Source organism: Salvelinus namaycush, unplaced genomic scaffold, assembly GCF_016432855.1.
Source record: "Salvelinus namaycush isolate Seneca unplaced genomic scaffold, SaNama_1.0 Scaffold98, whole genome shotgun sequence".
In the NCBI taxonomy this organism is placed as follows: Eukaryota; Metazoa; Chordata; class Actinopteri; order Salmoniformes; family Salmonidae; genus Salvelinus; species Salvelinus namaycush.
The window spans coordinates 35,001-48,287 of NW_024061730.1; the positions used below are offsets into that span (position 1 = coordinate 35,001).

A 13,287-nucleotide genomic window follows, 5' to 3' on the forward strand; every position below is an offset into this window, starting at 1 on the left:
TTAAACAAAACATATCTGTCATTGAACAAACCCCACGCCATGATTAGATAGTGAAAAAAAACACCAATCAGTTTCAGAATTTCTTTAAATAATAAAATCTAATTTACCAACAGTTCTGGATATGTATAAACTCAGCAAAGAAAAGAAACGTCCTCTCACTGTCAACTGAGTTTATTTTCAGCATATGTAAATATTTGTATGAAAGTAACAAGATTCAACAACTGAGACATAAACTGAACAAGTTCCACAGACATGTGACTAACAGAAATGGAATAATGTGTCCCTGAACAAAGGGGGGGTGGTCAAAATCATAAGAAACAGTCAGTACCTGGTGTGGCCACCAGCTGCATTAAGTACTGCAGTGCATCTCCTCCTCATGGACTGCACCAGATTTGCCAGTTCTTGCTGTGAGATGTTACCCCACTCTTCCACCAAGGCACCTGCAAGTTCCCGGACATTTCTGGGGGAATGGCCCTAGCCCTCACCTTCTGATCCAACAGGTCCCAAACATGCTCAATGGGATTGAGATCCGGGCTCTTCACTGGCCATGGCAGAACACTGACATTCCTGTCTTGCAGGAAATCACGCACAGAACGAGCAGTATGGATGGTGGCATTGTCATGCTGGAGGGTCATTTCAGGATGAGCCTGCAGGAAGGGTACCACATGAGGGAGGAGGATGTCTTCCCTGTAATGCACAGCGTTGAGATTGCTTGCAATGACAAAAAGCTCAGTCTGATGATGCTGTGACGCACCGCCCCAGACCATGACGGACCCTCCACCTCCAAATCGCTCCCGCTCCAGAGTACAGGCCTTGGTGTAACACTCATTCCTTCAACGATAAATGCGAATCCGACCATCTCCCCTGGTGAGACAAAACCGCGACTCGTCAGTGAAGAACACTTTTTGCCAGTCCCGTCTGGTCCAGCGACGGTGGGTTTGTGCCCATAGGTGACGTTGTTGCCCGTGATGTCTGGTGAGGACCTGCCTTACAACAGGCCTACAAGCCCTCAGTCCAGCCTCTCTCAGCCTATTGTGGACAGTCTGAGCACTGATGGAGGGATTGTGCGTTCCTGGTGTATCTCGGGCAGTTGTTATTGCCATCCTGTACATGTCTCGCAGGTGTGATGTTCAGATGTACCGATCCTGTGCAGGTGTTGTTACACGTGGTCTGCCACTGCGAGGACGATCAGCTGTCCGTCCTGTCTCCCTGTAGCGCTGTCTTAGGCGTCTCACAGTATGGACATTGCAATTTATTGCCCTGGCCACATCTGCAGTCCTCATGCCTCCTTGCAGCATGCCTTAGGCACGTTCACACAGATGAGCAGGGATCCTGGGCATCTTTCTTTTGATGTTTTTCAGAATCAGTAGGAAGGCCTCTTTAGTGTCCTAAGTATTCATAACTGTGACCTTAATTGCCTACCGTCTGTAAGCTGTTAGTGTCTTAACAACCGTTCCACAGGTGCTTGTTCATTAATTGTGTATGGTTCATTGAACAAGCATGGGAAACAGTGTTCAAACTCTTTACAATGAAGATCTGTGAAGTTATTTGGATTTTTATGAATTATCTTTGAAAGACAGGGTCCTGAACATCGGCCGTTTCTTTTTTTGCTGAGTTTACATAGCATTTTGGAATGAAACTCTTCATATGTATGTATATACAGTACCAGTCAAAAGTTTGGACACACCTACTCATTCCAGGGCTTTTCTTTATTTTTACTATTTTCTACATTGTAGAATAATAGTGAAGACATCAAAACTATGAAATAGCACACATGGAATCATGTAGTAACCAAAAAAGTGTTAAACAAATCAAAATAGATTTTATATTTGAGATTCTTCAAAGTAGCCACCCTTTGCCTTGATGACAGCTTTGCACACTCTTGGCATTCTCTCAACCAGCTTCATGAGGCAGTAATCTGGAATGCATTTCAATTAACAGGTGTGCCTTGTTAAAAGTTAATTTGTGGAATTTCTTTCCTTCTTAATGCGTTTGAACCAATCACTTAGTGTTGTGACAAGGTAGGGTTGGAATACAGAAGATAGCCCTATTTGGTAAAAGACCAAGTCCATATTATGGTAAAAACAGCTCAAATAAGCAAAGAGAAACGACAGTCCATCATTACTTTAAGACATGAAGGTCAGTTCGTAGTCTGGTAATGAAGCACTTTGAATGTGTGTATAGGTAATGGGATAGCATTTTGAATGGACAGGACAGGGCTATACAGTGTATTGTGTTTTAATGACCTGTCCTGAAGTGTACAGTGTAATGTGTTTTAATCACATGAGAGGAGAATGACATAAGAAAGAATAAAAGCTCTGGGGATTAGAGCTAGTTGCTGCCTGCCGGTGGCTTCACAGAGCCGTTCTCACAGATTAAACACTCAAATCACATCCTGATGGTCCGGTGACTCCGTAACACTGAGAGTACTGCTATAGTCAGTTATCTGCAGAATAGATGGTCCGGTGACTCCGTATCACTGAGAGTACTGCTATAGTGAGTTATCTGCAGAATAGATGGTCCGGTGACTCCGTATCACTGAGAGTACTGCTATAGTCAGTTATCTGCAGAATAGATGGTCCGGTGACTCCATATCACTGAGAGTACTGCTATAGTCAGTTATCTGTAGAATAGATGGTCCGGTGACTCCATATCACTGAGAGTACTGCTATAGTCAGTTATCTGCAGAATAGATGGTCCGGTGACTCCGTATCACTGAGAGTACTGCTATAGTGAGTTATCTGCAGAATAGATGGTCCGGTGACTCCGTATCACTGAGAGTACTGCTATAGTCAGTTATCTGCAGAATAGATGGTCCGGTGACTCCATATCACTGAGAGTACTGCTATAGTCAGTTATCTGCAGAAAAGATGGTCCGGTGACTCCATATCACTGAGAGTACTGCTATAGTCAGTTATCTGCAGAATAGATGGTCCGGTGACTCCATATCACTGAGAGTACTGCTATAGTCAGTTATCTGTAGAATAGATGGTCCGGTGACTCCATATCACTGAGAGTACTGCTATAGTCAGTTATCTGCAGAATAGATGGTCCGGTGACTCCATATCACTGAGAGTACTGCTATAGTCAGTTATCTACAGAATAGATGGTCCGGTGACTCCGTAACACTGAGAGTACTGATATAGTCAGTTATCTGCAGAATAGATGGTCCGGTGACTCCATATCACTGAGAGTACTGCTATAGTGAGTTATCTGCAGAATAGATGGTCCGGTGACTCCGTATCACTGAGAGTACTGCTATAGTGAGTTATCTGCAGAATAGATGGTCCGGTGACTCCATATCACTGAGAGTACTGCTATAGTCAGTTATCTGCAGAGTAGATGGTCCGGATACTCCATATCACTGAGAGTACTGCTATAGTCAGTTATCTGCAGAATAGATGGTCCGGTGACTCCGTATCACTGAGAGTACTGCTATAGTCAGTTATCTGCAGAATAGATGGTCCGGTGACTCCGTATCACTGAGAGTACTGCTATAGTCAGTTATCTGCAGAATAGATGGTCCGGTGACTCCATATCACTGAGAGTACTGCTATAGTCAGTTATCTGCAGAATAGATTGTCCGGTGACTCCATATCACTGAGAGTACTGCTATAGTCAGTTATCTACAGAATAGATGGTCCGGTGACTCCATATCACTGCGAGTACTGCTATAGTCAGTTATCTGCAGAATAGATGGCTCCGGTGACTCCATATCACTGAGAGTACTGCTATAGTTAGTTATCTGCAGAATAGATGGCTCCGGTGACTCCATATCACTGCGAGTACTGCTATAGTCAGTTATCTGCAGAATAGATGGCTCCGGTGACTCCATATCACTGAGAGTACTGCTATAGTTAGTTATCTGCAGAATAGATGGCTCCGGTGACTCCATATCACTGAGAGTACTGCTATAGTTAGTTATCTGCAGAATAGATGGTCCGGTGACTCCGTATCACTGAGAGTACTGCTATAGGTAGTTATCTGCAGAATAGATGGTCCGGTGACTCCATATCACTGAGAGTACTGCTATAGTTAGTTATCTGCAGAATAGATGGTCCGGTGACTCCATATCACTGAGAGTACTGCTATAGTCAGTTATCTGCTGAATTGATGGTTCCGGTGACTCCATATCACTGAGAGTACTGCTATAGTTAGTTATCTGCAGAATAGATGGTCCGGTGACTCCATATCACTGAGAGTACTGCTATAGTTAGTTATCTGCAGAATAGATGGTCCGGTGACTCCATATCACTGAGAGTACTGCTATAGTCAGTTATCTGCTGAATTGATGGTTCCGGTGACTCCATATCACTGAGAGTACTGCTATAGTCAGTTATCTGCTGAATTGATGGTTCCGGTGACTCCATATCACTGAGAGTACTGCTATAGTCAGTTATCTGCAGAATAGATGTAGTTTAAAGACACCACTTGCTTCAGTGTGCCATTGTATATAGACAACAGTTCTGTATCTGATGAATGCCCAAGTATAAAAGTGAATGTCATTGTACTGATGAGTAGTAGAAGACGTTCATAGTAGACATTGTGTCTGGTCTCTCTCTCTGTAGCGAGCTAGGGTGGATCACTTTTAGGGGGATCTCAGAGGGGGGGATTCACTTTTAGGGGGATCTCAGAAGGGGGGATCACCTTTAGGGGGATCTCAGAGGGGGGGGGGATCACCTTTAGGGGGATCTCAGAGGAGGATCACCTTTAGGGGGATCTCAGAGGGGGCTCTCCATTTAGGGGGATCTCAGAGGGGGCTCTCCATTTAGGGGGATCTCAGAGGGGGCTCTCCATTTAGGGGGATCTCAGAGGGGGCTCTCCATTTAGGGGGATCTCAGAGGGGGGGGGGTCACCTTTAGGGGGATCTCAGAGGGGGGGGTCACCTTTAGGGGGATCTCAGAGGGGGGGAGGATCACCTTTAGGGGGATCTAAGAGGGGGGGGTCACCTTTAGGGGGATCTCAGAGGGGGCTCCCCATTTAAGGGGATCTCAGAGGGGGCTCTCCATTTAAGGGGATCTCAGAGGGGGCTCCCCATTTAAGGGGATCTCAGAGGGGGCTCTCCATTTAGGGGGATCTCACAGGGGGCTCTCCATTTAGGGGGATCTCAGAGGGGGCTCCCGATTTATGGGGATCTCAGAAGGGGCTCTCCATTTGATCACATTGCCAATGTTCCTCCCCAGAACATTCTAGTCCTTCATGTTTGTTCAAATACTCCTAAGTTATTGAGTGTATCTAATTGGACAGTTTCATTGTATATTGACTACCTGTTTACACTTCGTCTCAGGTACTGAATGGAAAAAGGCATCTCATGCAATGTTTTTATTTATTAATGAATCTGTTGGTTGTAATACATTTAATGTTTAAATGTGAAAATATACTGTATGTTTACCACTAACACTTTATAATATATCAAATAGAAAAACATAGCATGAGATGCCTTTTTATATACTGTGTGAAAATGTTTTTTTTTAAATGCACATTTATTCAGTAAATTACAGAACCAAAAAAAACAAATGCTCAGTTGGATCCAAGCTAATCACAGAGTAATGTCTCAGTAACCATGGGAACATAGTAAACACAGCTGGGTGTCACAGAGTAATGCCTCAGTAACTATGGGAACACAGTAAACACAGCTGTGTGTCACAGAGTAATGCCTCAGTAACCATGGAAACACAGTAAACACAGCTGTGTGTCACAGAGTAATGCCTCAGTAACCATGGGAGCACAGTAAACACAGCTGTGTGTCACAGAGTAATGCCTCAGTAACCATGGGAACACAGTAAACACAGCTGTGTGTCACAGAGTAATGCCTCAGTAACCATGGGAACACAGTAAACACAGCTGTGTGTCACAGAGTAATGCCTCAGTAACCATGGAAACACAGTAAACACAGCTGTGTGTCACAGAGTAATGCCTCAGTAACCATGGAAACACAGTAAACACAGCTGTGTGTCACAGAGTAATGCCTCAGTAACCATGGGAGCACAGTAAACACAGCTGTGTGTCACAGAGTAATGCCTCAGTAACCATGGAAACACAGTAAACACAGCTGTGTGTCACAGAGTAATGCCTCAGTAACCATGGGAGCACAGTAAACACAGCTGTGTGTCACAGAGTAATGCCTCAGTAACCATGGGAACACAGTAAACACAGCTGTGTGTCACAGAGTAATGCCTCAGTAACCATGGGAACACAGTAAACACAGCTGTGTGTCACAGAGTAATGCCTCAGTAACCATGGGAGCACAGTAAACACAGCTGTGTGTCACAGAGTAATGCCTCAGTAACCATGGGAGCACAGTAAACACAGCTGTGTGTCACAGAGTAATGCCTCAGTAACCATGGGAACACAGTAAACACAGCTGTGTGTCACAGCTCCCACCAATGTTGTAAATCCTTTCTGTTCTAATGACGGGAACTTCTAGAAACATCCCTCTGAAGAGGAGAGAGGAAACACCCCTTCCTTTAACAAACCAAAACAACACCTTTGACCTGCAGGTTCAGCCCCCCAAAATAACTGACCAATCAATAATCACCCGTTGATCACTTCAAATACCTGACAGAGCCCACTGAAATGTTTAAACGACATGTATAGCATATGCATAGACATGATACACACACAAATAATGCCAATATATTGACTTTGTCCATTAGTGCCCTCTTGGGTGCCTCACACCACTTCTCCCTGACCACCGCCACGACCAGCATCCTTACCTTCTGAGACCCAGACGTGGTTCTCTTGATGGAGGCCCTTCTGAAGGATCCAGCACTGCTGCGCCTCTTCTCCATGATGACGGGTCCTGCTGCCACCTCTCCTACAGAGCTTCCTCCAGACCGTCACCCACTGACAGCACCATGACTACTACCGTACTAACGTCAAGACCAAGACAGAACTCTGACCTGAGTAGAACTGACGGAATCAACTTCTCAGAGCAACTAGACTTCCAGTTCTGTTCTAGAACTTCCCTGGTCTCCTCCTGTGATCGGTCTTCTCTGTGATCGGTCTCCTCTGTGATCGGTCTTCTCTGTGATCTGTCTCCTCTGTGATCGGTCTTCTCTGTGATCAGTCTCCTCTGTGATCGGTCTCCTCTGTGATCGGTCTTCTCTCTGATCGGTCTTCTCTGTGATCGGTCTTCTCTGTGATCGGTCTCCTCTGTGATCTGTCTTCTCCTCTGATCGGTCTTCTCTGTGATCGGTCTTCTCTGTGATCGGTCTTCTCTGTGATCTGTCTCCTCTGTGATCTGTCTCCTCTGTGATCTGTCTCCTCTGTGATCTGTCTCCTCTGTGATCTGTCTCCTCCTGTGATCGGTCTTCTCTGTGATTGGTCTTCTCTGTGATCTGTCTCCTCCTGTGATCTGTCTCCTCCTGTGATCTGTCTCCTCTGTGACCTGTCTCCTCTGTGACCTGTCTCCTCTGTGACCTGTCTTCTCCTGTGATCTGTCTCCTCCTGTGATCTGTCTCCTCCTGTGATCTATCTCCTCTATGATCTGTCTCCTCTGTGATCGGTCTTCTCTGTGATCTGTCTTCTCTGTGATCTGTCTTCTCTGTGATCTGTCTCCTCCTGTGATCTATCTCCTCTATGATCTGTCTCCTCTGTGATCGGTCTTCTCTGTGATCTGTCTCCTCTGTGATCTATCTCCTCTGTGATCGGTCTTCTCTGTGATCGGTCTTCTCTGTGATCGGTCTTCTCTGTGATCTGTCTCCTCTGTGATCTGTCTCCTCCTGTGATCTGTCTCTCCTCTGTGATCTGACTCCTCTATGATCTCTCTTCTCTGTGCTGTTGTACAGAAAGGAGGGATCTACTGAAGTAGAGATGACAGCTTAACTACACTACCAACACTACGTTGACACATTTAGACCCCCTTCCTCTCCCTCTCCCTCTTCCTCTCTATAATCAGGCTTAATGGACTACAGCTACCGGGGCAGAGCAGAACAGACCGGCCAACGCAGCAGCTCTTTAATGGATAGATATTTAATAAACGGCGATTTGAAGGTAAATCTACATTAGGACAACGACTCAGAAATCCCCCAGAAGGCTTTAGTGTTAAAGCCTGCTGCTGATTGGGTACATATAGAGAAAGAGGACAGTAGAGGAATGGGTTTTGGTGGGAAGTATTATGATAAAAGCTATGCAGATGTTTTAAGAAGATTTAGTGTTTTTTTTTTTTTAGGTAAAGTAAAAAGAAAAACTATTTTAAGGACTGACATAGAAGCATAGAAGACTGGTAGACAGGCACATGTCTGATAACTGAACAGGAAAGAGCTCTCCACTCTTTCAAAGCGACAGAGTAAAACTTTTCTCCATGTAAATTTACAGCATTATGGTGGCATCAGAGTTTCCAGGTTAATACTGTATTCTTGATTTACAGCAGGGATGCTGTAAAATGTTTTACAGTAAGATAAAACAGTGCTCTATTATATAATTACTGTAATTTGCTGGCAATTCTGCTGCCAGTATAATGCTGGAAATTGACAGTACAGCATGTTACCGTCATCAGTTTTACAGTATCGCTAGTTTTACTGTAATCTTTTTACAATAATTGTAAAGAATAAATGAATGAACGGATGAATGGATGTATTCAATTCACTGAGGGGAGGGGTGGTTGTATTTCACACTAGTTTAACTTATTACAGTTTCCTTTAAAAAGAATGGTAGGGGAGTGGATCAGAAAACCAGTCAGTATCTGGTGTGACCACCATTTTCCTCATGCAGCGCGACACATCTCCTTCACATAGAGTTGATCAGGCTGTTGATTGTGGCCTGTGGAATGTTGTCCCCACTCCTCTTCAATGGCTGTGCAATGTTGCTGGATATTGGCGGGAACTGGAACACGCTGTCGTACACGTTGATCCAGAGCATCCCAAACATGCTCAGTGGGTAACATGTCTGGTGAGTATGCAGGCCATGGGAAGAACTGTGACATTTTCAGCTTCCAGGAATTGTGTACAGATCCTTGCGACATGGGGCAGTGTATTATCATGCTGAAACATGAGGTGATGGCGGCGGATGAATGGCACGAAAATGGGCCTCAGGATCTCATCACGGTATCTTTGTGCATTCAAATTACAATTGATAAAATGCAATTGTGTTTGTGGTCCGTAGCTTATGATTGCCCCATACCATAACCCCACAGCCACCATGGGGCACTCTGTTCACAACGTTGACATCCTCCCCGCCCACATGACGCGATACACGCTGTCTGCCATCTGCCCGGTACAGTTGAAACCGGGATTCATCCGTGAAGAACACACTTCTCCAGCGAGCCAGTGGCCATCGAAGGTGAGCATTTGCCCAGTGAAGTCAATTGCGACGTCGTACTGCAGTCGGGTCAAGACTCTGGTGAGGACGACGAGCTCGCAGATGAGCTTTTCCTGAGAACGTTTCTGACAGTTTGAGCAGAAATTCATTGGTTGTGCAAACCCACAGTTTCTCTCAGCTGTCCGGGTGGCTGGTCTCAGACGATCCCACAGGTGAAGAAGCCAGACGTGGAGGTCCTGGGCTGGCGTCGGTTACATGTGGTCTGGGGTTGTGAGGCCAGTTGGATGTACTGCCAAATTCTCTAAAACAACAATGGAGGCGGCATATAGTAGAGAAATGAACATTCAAAACTCTCTGGCAACAGCTCTGGTGGACATTCCTGCAGTCTGCATGCCAATTGCACAGCTTGAGACATCTGTGGCATTGTGTGACAAAACTGCACATTTTAGAGTGGCCTTCTATTGTTCCCAGCACAAGGTGCACCTGTGTAATGATCATACTGTTTAATCAGCTTCTTGATATGCCACATTTGTCAGGTGGGTGGATTATCTTGGCAAAGGAGAAATGTCACCAATAGGGACGCAAACAAATTTGTGCACAAAATTTGAGAGAAATACGCTTTTTGTACGTATGGAACATTTCTGGAGTCTTTTGTTTCAGCTCATGAAACCAACACTTTACATGTTGCGTTGATGTTTTTGTTCAGTCTACTGTATATTCCAAATATGTATGAATAATTTCTAGAGACCTTAACACAAGGTTTCCACACTGGCAGTGACTACAGGGCAAAACACACCAAGGACATGGCAAACGCTCAACCATTAAACGTATGAGGCTAGCTGCCAATCCTATATGTCCCATTTACATATTTAATTGATAAGGCTCTACTAACACATATCAGTTAAATTCGTACAGCAACTCTCACTCACGGGTTGCAACATACGTAGCCTCTTACACGCACTTTGAGATATCAGCTGATGTACGAAGGGCTATATAAAATACATTTGATTTGATTTGATTACACAAGGCACGCCTCAAAATACGTTAACGAGCCAGAAACAACAATACCATGCACCCACAAGTGTTTTTTTTTTGGTACTCTAAAAATACAGTAAGGTACTGTATTCTGTGGGGTGGAATTACAGTATCATGTGAAATACAGTAGTTCTTAAAAGTAACATACTGTTAAACCAACGTTTCATTGGAATTTACATTTACATTTACATTTAAGTCATTTAGCAGACGCTCTTATCCAGAGCGACTTACAAATTGGTGCATTCACCTTATGATATCCAGTGGAACAACCACTTTACAATAGTGCATCTAAATCATAGTGCATCTAAATTTACTGCATCATTTTCCAGTTACGCCTAAAATCATAAGGGTGTGCCCAGCTCCTGCCCCTTTGCCCTCCCCCCCGCCAAGTGCCCTTTTAGGTGGTGGTATATATCTTCATAAGGACTGTGGCCCAGCTCCTGCCCCTTTGCCCTCCCCCCCGCCAAGTGCTCTTTTAGGTGGTGGTATATATCTTCATAAGGGCTGTGGCCCAGCTCCTGCCCCTTTGCCCTCCCCCCCGCCAAGTGCTCTTTTAGGTGGTGGTATATATCTTCATAAGGGCTGTGGCCCAGCTCCTGCCCCTTTGCCCTCCCCCCCGCCAAGTGCTCTTTTAGGTGGTCGTATATATCTTCATAAGGACTGTGGCCCAGCTCCTGCCCCTTTGCCCTCCCCCCCGCCAAGTGCTCTTTTAGGTGGTGGTATATATCTTTATTCTGTATACCATTTTTGTTGTTGTTGTTGTAAAATGTGTCTCAACTGACAGCATGAAACTGAAACTGCACCTGAAAGTGAACATTTTAATTTACTGCAGGCATACACTATTACAGTAAAGGGCTCCGTATTACACTATTACAGTACCACTTCATTAAAGGGCTCCTTATTACAGTAACCACTTCATTAAAGGGCTCATTATTACAGTAACCACTTCATGAAATGGCTCCTTATTACAGTAACCACTTCATTAAAGGACTCCTTATTACACTATTACAGTAACCACTTCATTAAAGGACTCCTTATTACACTATTACAGTAACCACTTCATTAAAGGGCTCCTTATTACAGTAACCACTTCATTAAAGGGCTCCTTATTACACTATTACAGTAACCACTTCATTAAAGGGCTCCTTATTACACTATTACAGTAACCACTTCATTAAAGGGCTCCTTATTACACTATTACAGTAACCACTTCATTAAAGGGCTCCTTATTACACTATTACAGTAACCACTTCATTAAAGGGCTCCTTATCACACTATTACAGTAACCACTTCATTAAAGGGCTCCTTATTACACTATTACAGTAACCACTTCATTAAAGGGCTCCGTATTACACTATTACAGTAACCACTTCATTAAAGGGCTCCTTATCACACTATTACAGTAACCACTTCATTAAAGGGCTCCTTATTACACTATTACAGTAACCACTTCAGTAAAGGACTCCTTATTACACTATTACAGTAACCACTTCATTAAAGGGCTCCTTATCACACTATTACAGTAACCACTTCATTAAAGGGCTCCTTATTACACTATTACAGTAACCACTTCATTAAAGGGCTCCGTATTACACTATTACAGTAACCACTTCATTAAAGGGCTCCTTATCACACTATTACAGTAACCACTTCATTAAAGGGCTCCTTATTACACTATTACAGTAACCACTTCATTAAAGGGCTCCTTATTACACTGCAATTACACTGTAAAAACTATTGTAATTCATTGTAATTATTCATAGTTACACTGCAATAACAACATGTAACTGGTTGTAATTGCAGTCTGTAATTACAGAGTGGTACAACTCATTTTTGTTACTATGCTTGTTACAAATGTTAAAGTTTCTGATCCCAAGGTATTATATCTGTCACGTTCCTGACCTGTTTTCTGTTAGTTTTTGTATGTGTTAGTTGGTCAGGACGTGAGTTTGGGTGGGCAGTCTATGTTTTCTGTTTCTATGTTGGTTTAAAGGGTGACCTGATATGGCTCTCAATTAGAGGCAGGTGGTTTTCATTTCCTCTGATTGAGAGTCATATTAAGGTAGGTGTTTTCACACTGTTTGTTGTGGGTGGTTGTCTCCTGTGTCAGTGTCTGTATGTTACGCCACACGGGACTGTTTTCGGTTTTGTTTGTTCGTTCGTTTTGTGTAGTCAGTTTTCCTGTTATTGCGTTCTTCGTGTTTCATGTAAGTTCGTCGTCCAGGTCTGTCTACATCGTTTATTTGTTTTGTTTATTATTCAAGTGTAGTTCGTTTTTTCGTCTTGTTTAAATAAATCATGTCATCACACAACGCTGCATTTTGGTTCAATCCCTGCTCCTCCTCTTCGGATGAAGAGGAGGAGGAAAGCCGTTACAGAACCACCCACCAATCCAGAACCAAGCAGCATAAGTTCGAGCAGTGGAACACGAAACAGGAATGGACATGGGAGGACGTATTAAACGGCAAGGGTTGCTACACATGGGAGGAGATCCTGGCTGGAAGGGATCGCCTTCCATGGGAACAGTTGGAGGCACTGAGGAGAGCAGAGGCAACCGGAAAAGGGAACCGGAGATATGAAGGTACGCGGCTAGCGAGGAAGCCCGAGAAGAAACCCCAAAAATTTCTTGGGGGGGGGCTAAGAGGTAGTGGGCCAAGGGCAGGTAGGAGACCTGCGCCCACTTCCCAGGCTAACCGTGGAGAGCGGGAGTACGGGCAGACACCGTGTTACGCAGTAGAGCGCACGGTGTCTCCTGTACGTGTGCATAGCCCGGTGCGGGTTATTCCACCTCCCCGCACTGGTAGGGCTAGATTGAGCGTTGAGCCGGATGTCATGAAGCCGGCCCTACATATCTGGCCACCAGTACGTCTCCTCGGGCCGGCTTACATGAAGAGACATCTTCGGATGAAGAGGAGGAGGAAAGCCGTTACAATATCTCAGCCTGCACACACCACCTGATTGTGTTAGCCAACTGAAAACCCACCTGATAAG

At 44.5% G+C, this 13,287-nt stretch overlaps 1 protein-coding gene across 1 annotated transcript in view; it reads right to left on the minus strand.

Annotated features, from left to right (window-relative positions):
* The window catches only part of LOC120043628 (transient receptor potential cation channel subfamily M member 1-like), a 32,299-nt gene extending 25,508 nt beyond the window's left edge, over positions 1-6,791 (minus strand). The window contains exons 1-3 of the mRNA XM_038988182.1: positions 6,717-6,791; positions 4,857-4,931; positions 4,618-4,680 (exon numbers count right to left, since the gene is read on the minus strand). Of these exons, the coding sequence (XP_038844110.1) occupies positions 4,618-4,680; positions 4,857-4,931; positions 6,717-6,791 (213 nt within the window). The remainder of the gene's footprint in view (positions 1-4,617; positions 4,681-4,856; positions 4,932-6,716) is intronic.
* Between the last annotated feature and the right edge of the window lie 6,496 nt (positions 6,792-13,287).